The following is a 13,895-nucleotide window of genomic DNA, read 5'->3' on the forward strand; positions in this document are numbered from 1 at the left end:
AACATCATCTTAAAACTGACCCAGTTGTTAATCACTACGCGCTTCTGGGGCTTCCTCCTGAACTGACAGCAGCAACTGGCACACAGAACAAATTACATTTATGATATTCCAGCTCTCTGCACATTTAGAATTCTTAGATTTATACTTGATATCACTTTCATGATGAAATGCATTAAAATATGTATGTTACATTTACAGATAAATCATTAACTTTGTTTAAATAATGATTACTGTTAATAGTTACACATATGGGGTGGCATGGTGGCAGAGAGGTAGCACTGTTGTCTTGCAGTAGGGAGTCACGTCCCTTGTGATTCCCTGCCTGGAGTTTGCATGTTTTCCCTGGTGGGTTTCCACAGTTTGCTCAGTTTTCCATCCAAAGACATGAAGGTTTGGGGATTTGGTGATGCTACAATGACGCTAGTGTATGTGAGTGCTTGTGTTCACCTTGGGATGAGCTGATGCCTCATCCAGAGATTTTGTTTCTGTCTTATGCCGATTCTGCTGGAATGGGCACATCCCCGAACTGATGGATGTAATCATTAAACATCCTGTTCAGAGATATTGTGGCAAGGTGTGCTCGGAATTTAATGGATGTTTCAGGCACATGTGTCACATCGCGTGAAGTATAAACCTGGCCTTAGGCACCTTACTTTTCAGCTGACGAGCTTGACTAGGGCTTATTTTTGGGGTAGGTCTTATTTTCGGGAAAACACGATAGCTGTATTTAGGGAAACAAAGAAAACAAGCATGTAGTGTCAAGGTTAGGGGCAGTGAGACTTGAATAGCCCACCATAAGAACAGTAAACCCATAATGAGCAGAGCAAGAACAGGTAATAAGATTATGGAAAGACACAGACAGCATCTGAGATTAAGAAAGATATATACAACATTATTTAAACCTGTTTATCCAGAACAGGACCACAGGAAACCTGGGGCCTACCCCAGCAGCTTTGAATGCAAGGCAGGAAAAAACCCTGGTATGCAATATGTATGATATGGCTGATGTAAGAAAACAAAAAGAAAATGATATTTCAACTATCTATTTTGAGTGAGAGAGAGAAAAATTGAAAGAAGGGGAACAAATATTTTAAAACATAATCCTACAACTGTATTATTCTCACATTATTAGGTATTTTGAGCTGTGAATATAAACTAAAAAAAAAAGATAAATTAATAAATAAATATAGAAGAAATACTAAAACACATCAGTATGTTTAGTTTTTCACTATTTAGTAGACTCTCTTCGCCTTCATTGTTCAGTGGACATATTGCCAACTCAGGAATTTTACAAGGTTTGTATCGCTTTGTTGTTAAATGACGTTTTTAAAGCAAAAGTGATTGGTCAGCAACAATATGCTGATCTTGTATGATGACCTTGTCAGTCTCTTTTTGTCAGCCGTTTTATTTTAAAAAATCGGGAGTGGTCTCCCCTTGACTTTCTTGTGTACTTAGACATGGGGTGGATATTTGAGGAGTAATCCGCAAGACAATGACTATATTATGCACATTAAAGAACCATCAACAACAAATCAAATCAAATTAATAATATATTGAACAATTATTATAAAAGTAAAGTTGAATAAATCGGACTTTGCAGCTGCACAAATAAAAAAAATCGAGTATGTGTTCAGGTAAAGTACCACTTTACTTCTAGTTGTTAATACAGATCGACAATTCTGGTGTAACAGCCACATGCCAAATTTCATCCATCTATCTAGTTGCGTTTTTGAGATATCGTATTTACACACATACATAATTCCAAAAATGAGTATTTTCAGGAGGTCTAAAACGTCAACATTCATTAAAACCTCGAGGTCGATTTTTTTCATGATTACTATACTTTCTCTATACTTCGTATACTTTGTGTGCAAAGTGGCGGGTGAATTACTGTTAACAAAAAGCAGGCACCTCAAAAAATAAAATGAAACATTACTCACTCATGATTTTTCTGTCCACATGGTAAAGTTTTTGTTGCCCAGCACATTCCAATTTCAGGAATTTGAATTATTCTTGATATATAACAACTGCAAAGAAAGGTAGCATGTACATCGCTTTTTATTTCACATGCTTTACACGCCCACATTCTGCTCACTCTGTCACTGCAAAAGCTGTGTGAACACCGACCCTCCATCACCAGCCGCCATTTGCTGAATGAATATATGCAGGTGGCTCGGGTGGATGACTTTCCGTTTTAGATTTAAAAGGGTTAATAACTAACAGCAACAATATTCATTCAAAAATGAAAACTAAAATTATTTTTAGTAAATTATTATTTTATTTCAGTTAGTCTTTCCAGCTACTTTAATAGTTTCGTTTAGTTTTAGTTTTTCATTTCGGTTTTGTTAATTATTTTATTTCAGTTTACAAAAATGTTTTTTTAATAATAGTTTCAGTGACTGATTTGATTTTATATATATTATATTTTATATATTATTTGATTATAATAACCTTGATACACAGCCATTGTCATTAACGGTGAGGAAAAAATAGAGTGAAGTACGGACTTAACATTTCAATCACTGAGTGCTTTCATGCACACACATCACTGTAATTGGTAACACGTCTATTCATGTGGTAGTCTCTGTCACAGGTAAGCAGCTCAAATGGTAGATGATGTTTTAACAGCAGTAGACACCATTCCTTCTAATCCCAAGTATCCTAAGTATGCCTCTCAGTTATGCCACTTTACCAAGAATTGTCTGCAGGGAGGAGCAGGTGACAGTCTTGGTGACGTCTCCACTGAAGCAGACTTCAGTTGATGGTTAATTTTGGTGTGCTGTACCATTATCAAAAGCTGTAGGGTATTTAAGCACAAGGTCAATATAATTTACGTACCTGTGGTACATCTTAGTTTAACTTTCATGTTGTGTGGTTTAATGTATAGTTACAGTGATTTAGTGTTGTACCAGTGCATCAAGTAAAAGATGAGAGATCATGTAACATTTCAGCTTTCTGATAATTTACATATAAGAAATCATATTTCTATGAAGCAGATAGGTTGACTATTATGATTTAAATTACTATTTTGGAACCTTTAGATGGTACTGAATAGCATGAGGTTGTTTCAGGAATGTGCCATTAATCTGTGAGATGACTGTCTTAATTGAAATCTTTCTAGTTATTATATATAAATAAACTTCTATTCTGTTAGATCAGTCCTACCGTGGAGAGTTTAACTGCACACATGGTAAGGCGCCACCACCTAGTGTGAATAAAAGATGTCCATTTTAAATTTTACTTGTAACAGTGTATTATTTTTTGTTTACTGAGAATTGTCTAACACATTGCAAGCTCCAACTTGCGTACAAAATCAGGCTATGAATCTCAGCAGGAATGGAACTTGTTCATAAACCTAAATCATTAAAATGATACAGAGAGTAGTCATTCCAAGCAAGTATAATTTGGTGCTGCAAACTAATTATCGATACACTTAAATATTTTACTTTGCTCATCTTTTATTTTGCTATACTTTTTCAGACAATAAAAAGTAAACAAACAAACTAGTTAGATATATTTGATCTATTTATATTTAGTACTTGTAAACAGAGTTAGCAACAGTGGACCTTTATTAAAAATAAAAAGTACATACAAATTACATTCATTCAATTCACAATGTAAGGCTAAACATCATACATGACAAGCACAATGTTTAACAAGTGGTAATGCCTGTCTATACTCACTGCCATTATAAATAGATGGATTCTTTACTCTGCAGTTCAAATTTCTTATAATCCTTTTTTACAATTATAGGCACAAAAAATTAGTCCACTGTACTTAAGACACTTTTATTATGGAATGTATAAATTGATATTAAGCAGCTAATATGTAAGGCATAATGAAATTACATTTCAAGCAGTTCACATCATGTTTTAATTTAATCGCTAACTTAACTAGTTTGCTTCCTTCCCTTACTGATAAAAGATTAAACCATCAGTTAAGGTTCATGAAGTGTCAAATTCTAGTAAAAGATAAATATTTCTGTAAATGTATTTGAACTAAACAATACAGCCTCCCAAATGCAATGAAAAGTTGACACTGATACATTTTTTACGTTTATAATAGTTGTTAATGATTGATTGGTTTGCAAAACGTACCAGTTCCTTAATTATAAATGAATACACATTTACTGTCAGATGATTACGGTATTTCTCAAAGTTTTGAAATCCCAAAGCACCAAGAAACAAAAAGTACTGAAAAAGAAGTTGGTTATCGGTTACATTTATTATTGCTAAAGGCAGACATGTATTTCAGTCATATTTATGATATATAAAGAGCTCTCCCAAGCAAGAGTTAGATTTTTCTATTTTTAATATGCTTACATTCAAGAATGTGCATAATTTATGTGTTAAAAAAAAAAAGAAAAACCTGAGTATGACATGTTGTGTCAGTGAAAATATAAAATAATCTCTGTATTTCTCTGTATCATTATATATACAATTATGTATATACAAATATATGAATGAGTTTTATGTAGTAGTTCTCCTCATATTTGGTACTCAGCATGCAATAGCTTCATTTATCTTAACAAATCTGCAGCTACTGGCCAATGGCAATGTTAGTGGGATAATTTTTTAAAATCTTTTGGCCTTACTGTAGTAATATCTAGCACAGTAAAGTTATTACCACAATGTGTGTAAAGGGTAGTCTACAGAATATATCTTAAACACTTGTAAACTTGTTTTCCTTTCATCACTTTGTTTCATTTTCCCAGAGTTGCCCAAGATTATAAATTGCTTTATTTTCCAAGATTTCCACTTTGTTATCAACATCAATAACAGCATTGTTTATCATCGCCCTAGCTACGAAATTAATAGGAATAGTAATAGCTGTTGGAAACAAATGGGATATGGGTGAGAGAAACTTTCTGGCCATCCATTCTGTGGGGCGAGACTCTTTTCGGTCAACCAGAAGCATTCTGTGAGAAGAATAAAAAAAAAAAAAAAAGTGTTAAGTTACACCCGTATGTTCTCAAACGTAACTTGTAAAGTACACAGCAGTCAACGAAGTCAAATGAACTGCAAATTAATACTATGTTATTGATGTTTGAATTTCAGGGATTCTTCCCTCAAACTGTGAAGATCTCTGTTTAAACTCTGCTTTTTTGTTCTCATGAAAATTACAAGAGACTAACTAATAGGTAGAAATATACTGTATACATATGTGTATGTTGTAATTTGTTCTGTTATGCAGAAGGAAATAAAATGGAAGTTCAAGTGAAACCACTCGGAACGGAATTAACAACTCCAGCTGCCTCAACTATTTGCAAGAAGGAAACTTCATCATCATGAAGTATTATACCAGATTAAATGGACAACCTATGTAACAAATAACAAAATACAAGGTCAGCTATTGCCTTGTCCAAGACACCTCTTAATATGAAGTTCAAAAGTCTTTGTGCCAAGAGATGTCTTTAAACTTCAATTTAAAAGTGATTCCTGGGCAGAACTGTTTCCATGGCTAAATCACTGTGGTCTCCCAGCCCTAATAACCCTAAATATGCAGCTTTTGGGCCAAGCATTTTTGTTACGTCTCATCCAGCATATCCCTTGAAATCTGCAGCAGGACTATGGCTATTTCTACTTGGGCCCACTGCAGTAGCTAACAGTTTATTGGAATTTGATGTCTTGAAGAAATTTTGTTTCAATAAATTCAAAGTAGCTGCTTGTGCTCATCTTCACTGAACTGTGCATATACAACATTTCACTGTTTGGGCCATTAGAATTTTTGGTATATCATTTATTCATTATTCTTCTTATCCAATTTTTTTCTTTGACATTTTGTAAAGCACATGGAGCTACAGTTTTAAATTTTGTTATTGTTAGTAACATCCGATGCAACTTGAAAAAATCAGTAATGAAAAAAAGCTTACAAGTATGTATTCTGTCCAGGTTAAAATATTTAAAAGAAAAAAAAAACAAACAAAAGTATTTAGAAAAAAAGAATAAAAGACTATAACAAAGTAAGAGACCCAGATGGTAAATTGTAAATAACAGAAGTGATAGCCTATATCATATAAAATAATATATATTTATAAATATATCTGGCAAAGAATATATGCTTTCAAAAATAATAACTTTAGAGTCACTCCCTACAAAAATTACAAGATCACATATCTGTTAATTTTGAACCTATATTGTTTAGCAATGGGAGCAGGAATTGGATATTGTCTTCCTGAATCTGTTTAATCTAAAAACATTGAAGGTTACCTCTCTGTGCCCTTCTTGAGTTTTTGTAAGAAACCTGAGACATTTTGTTAATATTTAACTGCAAATTTTTACTTAATGCTGCATATCAATTTGCAAAGTAATGATCATCATAACAACATCTCTATCATAGTACTTACGCAGGCCTAAAAATTGAATATCTGACAAAATCTAATGCTTCAATGTCAGCTTCCACTTGACCCTGGAAAAGTAAAACAAAAGAAAAAAATAACTTACTATATGCTTCATTATCTGAATATTTTCCCCAGAAATGGGGTTAATAATAGCATTTCTTTGCATTTCTTCCAAATTCATCTAACAAAATCAAAGTAGCAGGACTTTGTTTACATTTTGACTAACAATACTGTCCCATATATTATTGTTTACTAGATATGTGTTTATGTGTGTAAATGTTGTATTGTTGTTTACTGTTGCCATATTATATGTGTAATGTCAAAGCACAAACTTTATCTGCACAGTAAAAAGCAATGCACAAGGAAAAAAAAGTAATTGTACTAACAGCTTTCCACCAGGGAGGGGCATCGTGAAACTTTTAACAAAGGTAAAATGAAATGCACCAAAATGACTTGAAAATATGTTATACCGTCCTACTGACCAGGGACCATAAGGATTTCTTCCTTATTCTTATGACTAAATCTGTAACTATTTTGTGAAAAATTAAAGGTGTTATTTTCTTAAAACAATGCTACTTATCTGACAAGAAAGACCTGAAAAGCAATACTGAGAAATTATGTATATATTATTTTTACATCAGGAGTACGCAGAATTGCTGAAGCACTGACTTTACCAGCAGAAAGAATGGTTCAAAGCAATACCCTCAGACCTGTTTATTATTCTTTTGTTTTTGTTTTTCTAAGCTAAACATTTATAATGTTAAAAAAAACGCACAAGGCATACAATTAATGTCTCCAAACTAAATCAAATTTGTTACTCCAATGGTAAATGCACTCTCTTTTAAGATTATTATGTATACCTACATAACTGCATGAAATGGATAAGCAAATTAGAAACAACAAGCAAAATGTTAAACTTGTAGTAAAGTATTAGAAGGCTTGCAAAGCAAACTTTAAAAATGTGCAATTTAGATTGATTTATTTTTAAAAAAATTTTGATTCCCATTCCAACTCACCAGAGTCTGTCCTGAAGTAATACTTACTTAAATAGCGAGGCACTCAGCTTTTACATACTAACCTGTTAGCTACAGGAAGGAAATGCAGAGACCTCATGGTGTTTGTCCTAATCCCTAATGATCCTTAAAGGCAAGCACCCTGTGGCAGCAAAGCTTACTGATGCATGGCAAAAACAGCGCTCATCTTTAAACAAACAAACAAAAACATACCTTCACTTTTAGATACAGAAAGTTGCTTGTTTTTTCGGCGCCTTTTGATGACTCCAAGTTGAAATGCGAACATCCTCCTGTTTTTGCTAACTCAGCTGACTTTAATACATAATCATGATCCACACGAATAAAACCCTCCTGTAAAAAAGATGCAAAGAATAAAGAAAATAAATAACTTATGTAGAAAAGTGTAATATTCCCACCATATGTAGACAAAATGACCATTTCTGTAAATTAAGAAATGTTAACTTGTATTATTGCAACACAAAACTGTCCCCACAACTATTTTGAAATCACAAACTTGCATCTTTTGTTGCCTTGCAAATCTTTAATTCTTGTCATTCTTGCTGCAGATAATTTTCAGCATAAGAGTTAATCAGTAGACAGCCAGTTTACTAAATCAGTTTTATTACCTCACTATTCCTATATGTAAGTAAGAATTTGACTGTACTATATACTGTACATGTGCCAATAATGGCCCTATAGATAGCATAGGCCTTTTGCTGTCTTGCTATGTACTGTATAAAGACAAAGTGATTTACTTGCTTTATGCTGTTTTATTTTAGTTTTATGAAAATACCCATATACACAATTTTACTGTAAAAGGTCACTTTATAAAATATTTAGCTTTACTGTATTCCTTAAGTTTTTGGTAAAAGGAAGAAAAATAAAAAACAGCATGTCCAATTCCTCATTTAAATAATTTCAGATTTAAAATAAAAAGTATTAATGTGCAAGTGAGAAAATAATCAGACTGGGAAAGAATGCACAAGTATCTTGGTGGCTAAAGTAGTTGAATATTAAAAGTCAAAACAATATTTATGGATTAAAAAAAATGTGCTTTGATAGATTGATTGGCTTTTCATCACTTTTAATCCTAATATGCTGAAAATTGAATTTTATGTTTACATTAAGCATTTTTTTTTAAATAAATGTAAATTATATCAGTTTACCTTGGAAAAATCTGTAATAATGCTGATGACATTGATATAAATGTGTGAATTAGGTTTGGCTTGGGAATGTAAATGATCCTTATTGAAGGGGAAAAAAAAGCAGTCCAGTCAAGAGCTGACAGACTCCAACGCCAAGCCTCATTGGTGCATTTAAAATTTTGGACGCTAGCCTTGGACGGAAAGCATTGCCTCATTTTAATGTTATTCAACGCTTGTATAATGATGAGTGGATTAAATCAAGGCCTTAATTATTTTGGCTTTAGTTCTGGATTAGTCCTCTGTACTGACAACTCCAATTCACTGGGGCCATTTGATGAAATGGGAACTGACATAAATACCGCGGCTCACTTTCAATCCGATTATCCAGATAAATCACATCAATACTAACCCAAGCAGAGGACGCTGGCGGTCTTTTTCTACCAGGCCTGCTAACAACAGACAACCTTTCCCAGCATACAAGTACCCACGCTGCTACCTCCTAGACCCACGCTACACCCATCAACTTCCCTCAATGGGGCCTATTCAACAAGGTGACGCACACTTTGCCCCACATCAACCTAAATATTGTTTTATTAGCAACAAATAGACTCTGAAACCTAAAGAAATTTTCAGATCTTCTAACTTCAGGAATTTCATTAGCTTTTAAAGGTTACAAAAAAGATGGATCCACAATGACCGTCTTGTATTCCTGGAGCTCCATAGAGGTAATGAGTATGTATGTGAAACTATTTTGCAGCAGTTTTAAACTTCAAAAACATTAGCAATAATGCACTTCACAAATCAACACACAATGCCAGTTCAGAGTTAAGTATTCTGTTGCTGACACTACATCCCTTTTCTCCAGAGAATGTATTATGGACCATTCAAACGACAACCAATAAGGAGCTAAAAAAAATAGGCACTGAGGCAAAAATGTAAACTTCCGTTGAAAGGAACAGGCTCCTTCTTTGATGGGAACTTAAACCCAGAACTTTGACTACAAAACATAAGGCATAAAACTTAACAAAAAAAGAAATTAACCTTTGAAACGTTTTCTTTATGGCACATGTACTTCATTTAAATGTTTAAAAATGTATTTACTAATACAATATAACTGATTACTTGATAAATAATTTTGTTTCATATTAATACATGCAGAAGAAACAAAAATTAAAATCTTTTAAACTAATCTTAAAAAAAAAGAAAACATGAATGAGCAAGTCCAGTATACAGAAAAACACCTTTACAATATGAAGAAGCCAAATGTGCCTTTTTCAGTGTATGCTGTACAAATTTTCTTTTAAACTATTAAATTACATAGTTTCACAAAAGGATCCTTTTCATTGATCAATTGATGAATACAAAAAAACGAATTTGTTTAGTATAGTTATTCTCAAAGTTGAAATGTAAAACGGATTAAAAAACTTTAAATAGAAAATAGACAAAGGTTAATGCTTTTCAAGTCTTTCAGATCCTCAAAATGAATGCTAGGAATATCTCAATTCACTTACTTCACCTGCTTTTGCTTTTGTTGTGCCAAGGCAGCAGAAACCGACATCATGTCCTTCAAAGGCAGATGCAAAATCATCTAATTTTTCAAAATCCACGACCTCTTGGACCTAAAAAAGTTGCAAATAAATTAGTCCATTCTCAATATGCACAAAATCACACACATACCACTATGAAGACACTAGCTACATTTGATAACTTATTGATGGGGGGTGAACAGCTATCAATACTTCTGTCAATTGATTAAAGCATTGACCAGGAAGTAGGAGTCTGCATGACCCACCACATTTGTATAGGCTTCATCCTCAAACGTTAACTTTCTTCGACCAATAAGAGTGATTCTGGAGAAGAGCTGGCTTTGCAATAACTCCTTAAGAAGCACGTTTCCCGTTTCTCCTGAAGCTCCAAGAATAAAGCAAGTCTTGTTTTTCGCCTTGTAATTCTCTTTAAGTGTCTTTAAGTCTTGTGTCATCCTGGAGGATTGAAAAAAGAAACAAAAAAAAAAAAAACATTTCTTACTTCTTCAGGTATATTGTAATAATGAAAATGTGTTACACAACATGTCTGAACATTTCACTTAGTACAAAATTTACCATATCATATATAATGTACACTTTAATGAAACCACCTCAATGTCTAAAAACAAAAGCCAGATTAGATGTAGTATATACCACATAAATGTCTAAGATAATCACTTGCAGGTATCAAAAAAGAAAACTTACTTAACAAAAATCTGTATAGCAGTAAGACAGTATTAGTAGTAAATGCGGTTTCCTCACAGTTAACACGAGTTCAGTTCCTGGCCCAGCCAAAGACTTCTGCAAGTTTCACCAATTTCTAAATGTTTTTTTAGGTTCTCTGGTTTTGTTCATATATGTATTACACTGACTGATGACTCTATTTTTGAGTGTGCATGAGTGATGTGTACTATTTAGTGGTTCCCTCTTTCCATATGATGTTCTCAAAATAGATTCTGGCATCTGACAATCATAAAAACTAGGTTAAATGGGTACCGTAAATGTATGAATGAATATATTTAATTTGTATCTTACCCCATACCAAAGTCTGGATGTGGCTTTTACAAAAATATCTTGAATAAATCAGTGGATAGTGCTGCTATTTCATGGATTCTGCATCCCAAGTTAAAAATTCCACGCCCAGATTCTGTCAGTGTGGGAGAAAACGTAAATTCCTCACCTGATGTTTCCCTACTATATTACAAAAAGTTCTGCAGGGTAGGTTAACCAGTGATTCCAAACTAGCCACTTTGTTAAGGTGGATGTGGATGAATGCATGATTGCGACCTGGTTAACTGGTGGCCCATCCTGGGCTATGTCCTGCCATGTGCCCCATGCTGCTGGGACTGGCTTCAACCACCTACACATCTCACCAAGGATCCAAGAAAAACTGTATGTATGCAAGATACAAAAATAATAACGATCAATATTAAAGAAAACACCTATTAATCATAAGAAAGAAAGACAACCGTCAAGTTCAACCCTTTGCATTTCCATAGTGATAAATGTCAGTATGCCATTGTTTACTTATATTTGGGAACTTTTTATATTAACTACCAACTCCACGTTGGTCTGGTATGGCTGGGTGCATCAAGGGTAGTTTGATGTGTTCTGCTCAGATAGGTAAAGACCATCTGCGACACCATAACTGGATTAAGTAGGTGGGTTTTAAAATGGATGGATTAAGTTACAATGGAAAATTGCCACATTTGTAAAAGAACTAAAGCAATACTTCACATATAGATACTTTTAATTAGAAATGAGCATACTGTAAAAGAAAGATGGGAGTATTCAAGACTTAAGGAAACACTTGAAAATTCGATCAGTATGAGTAAATGTTCCATGCATATACTAAACTAAGACAATACCCCTGTGTGTTTGATCACTTACCACACAATTTATCTATTACACTAGTTGATATTTCCTCTGTTTTAAGCAAAACAGCAAATCATATTATCAGTCAGTGGCTTTTTTGGACCTTTGAGAAATTAAGTTTTCGTTCTAAGAAAATCCTCACTTTAGTCTAACATTTTTGCTTAATCAGATTTTATTTCTGATGTGTTGCTTTCCAATTTGACTAGTCTCTACTTTACTCTTAGATTTTGGTGCAAAGTCTAAAATTTGTTTCTTTACTCATTTGCTATGTTTTGTTTTTTTCTCATGCCTGTCTCTCTAGGAACTCACGTTATGCTGGTCTTACCGGTTTACAAGAACATTTAAATTCACTGGCATTGATGCCTATTTGTTATCCAGTAGACTCTAAGGACGTGCTTTTGAATTGGCAGACTAAATATTGAAACGTTTTTCGTTTAGGTGCTCCTTTCCTCGTTCTGTTTAATTCAAGAGCACGTTTGCATTACAGAAACGTGTTCATGTATTTGTTTTCTAACCTCATTCGATCAAAATCCATGATTTCATTAAGTCGACTGCAAAGCTTACTGCGCAGGGTAGAGACTAACCGCGAACGAGGCACCGGTCCGCTACAGGACACACACACACACGACAGAATCATAAAGGCATACGCAATTAGCCAAACATGCTCATCCTTATTATCTGAGAGGAATGAATACTGGAGTGCCCAGAGAAAATGCCACGTGGACAAAAAATAAAAAGCTCTTGACTGCTCCAAAGAGCCCTGAGCATGGAGAAAGGCGCTATATAAATAAAATGCATTGTTATTATTATTGTAAGTAAAAAGGTATTAACGTTTTTCTTTTCATGGCCGGTGCTAATAAATAAATTAGGCAATGGTACAAGTTAAAGGAAAAGAATAATATTAAGTTTACATATTTATTGAGATGAGATTCTCGATGAAACAGAAATCCCCATTCAAGAAAGAACGTTTCTGAAACAAGACGCCAATGCTTAAAACACTTCACAATGTATTTTATCAGCGATTAAGATTCTTTACCAAAGCAAAATCCGATTAAAACAACCGACTCGTTTTAAAGCTCATGATTAGAACAGCATTACATTTAGATTAGTTAATACGGCTGTATATTTCTATTGGGTTTATCCGGAGATCGCTTTGGATTAACACAAGGTGACTGTCGCTGTCTAGCCTCAAAACCCCGCTGCGAATCCCCTCGCCTTCCAATCGTTTAGGTCCTGAGCGGCGCTCTTCCAACGTCAGTTTCTACACAATGACAACTGCTTCATGCGCACTGACGTCACACATGTGGCCACTAAAAATAGCTGAAAAATAGTAAAGGTGAGCCACTCTACCTGGGGAGGTAGCCCTGGTCCGAATTCTCCAAATGGTGCAGTAACACAGCAACCCAAAGAACCACAACGCTTACCACCACCACTACAAAACTGCGACAGTTGCATAAGTTTAGCGTCATTACCTCACGGAAAATGAAAACACAGCAACGTTATGAAAGCGGAGCAATGAACTGCAAAACACAAACATCAAACATGCGAAAACGCCGCCCTTAGCACTTCCTGATTTAAAACAGGTTTTGCAAATGAGCATGCGCAGTTCCAAGGACGCGCCAAAGGCATTAGAGATTCTGCGCAGACTTGTTCGAAATGCCGCTTAAACGCAGCAGCCAATCAGCTCCAAAATCTGCGCAGTCGGGTAACGAATGGATTCCGTACAGCACACTAGAAAAGTCCAGAAGTCCATGTGCACAGCCGAGCTGAAAAGGTCAAAAGAAGACCAGACGATTACGTAAGAGCGTTAAAAAAAATATTTGGCAATGAGAAACGATAACGAATTTCAAAAAACAGATGGGTGCAGAAACCTCAGCATGACACCTCAAAATAACCCACCTGCTGTATCCATTTTCTGCTCCTCATTTAAGATTACAATAATGCAGATTACTAGTTCAAGCTTACTGTCATTGTATTTTACACAGGGCACAATGAT

The 13,895-nt window shown here is 34.4% G+C and overlaps 1 protein-coding gene across 2 annotated transcripts; it reads right to left on the reverse strand.

Annotated features, from left to right (window-relative positions):
- Positions 1-3,507: 3,507 nt before the first annotated feature.
- htatip2 (HIV-1 Tat interactive protein 2) lies at positions 3,508-13,486 on the reverse strand. Of its 2 annotated transcripts, none has more exons than XM_039749295.1 (6): positions 13,372-13,486; positions 10,291-10,480; positions 10,010-10,117; positions 7,567-7,704; positions 6,347-6,408; positions 3,508-4,918 (listed from the first exon to the last, which is right to left on the reverse strand). In XM_039749295.1, exons 1-6 carry the CDS (start codon positions 13,434-13,436, stop codon positions 4,693-4,695), a joined length of 789 nt encoding a protein of 262 aa, XP_039605229.1. In that variant the 5' UTR covers positions 13,437-13,486; the 3' UTR covers positions 3,508-4,692. The 2 variants fall into 2 exon arrangements, with proteins under 2 accessions (XP_039605229.1, XP_039605238.1); XM_039749304.1 differs by having other exon boundaries at positions 13,250-13,473.
- Between the last annotated feature and the right edge of the window lie 409 nt (positions 13,487-13,895).

This window comes from Polypterus senegalus, chromosome 1 (genome assembly GCF_016835505.1).
Source record: "Polypterus senegalus isolate Bchr_013 chromosome 1, ASM1683550v1, whole genome shotgun sequence".
Taxonomy (NCBI): domain Eukaryota; kingdom Metazoa; phylum Chordata; class Cladistia; order Polypteriformes; family Polypteridae; genus Polypterus; species Polypterus senegalus.

Bases quoted from the DNA above. Each gene is read 5' to 3' on its own strand.
- htatip2 (XM_039749304.1), bottom strand. From the start codon at position 13,368: ATGACGCTAAACTTATGCAACTGTCGCAGTTTTGTAGTGGTGGTGGTA. The intron at 10,118-10,290 runs GTGGGTCATGCA...CAACTTTTTTAG, and splicing joins ATGAAGCCTATACAAATGTG to GTCCAAGAGGTCGTGGATTT. The intron at 4,919-6,346 runs GTAAGTACTATG...TTCTTCTCACAG, and splicing joins TATTCAATTTTTAGGCCTGC to AATGCTTCTGGTTGACCGAA.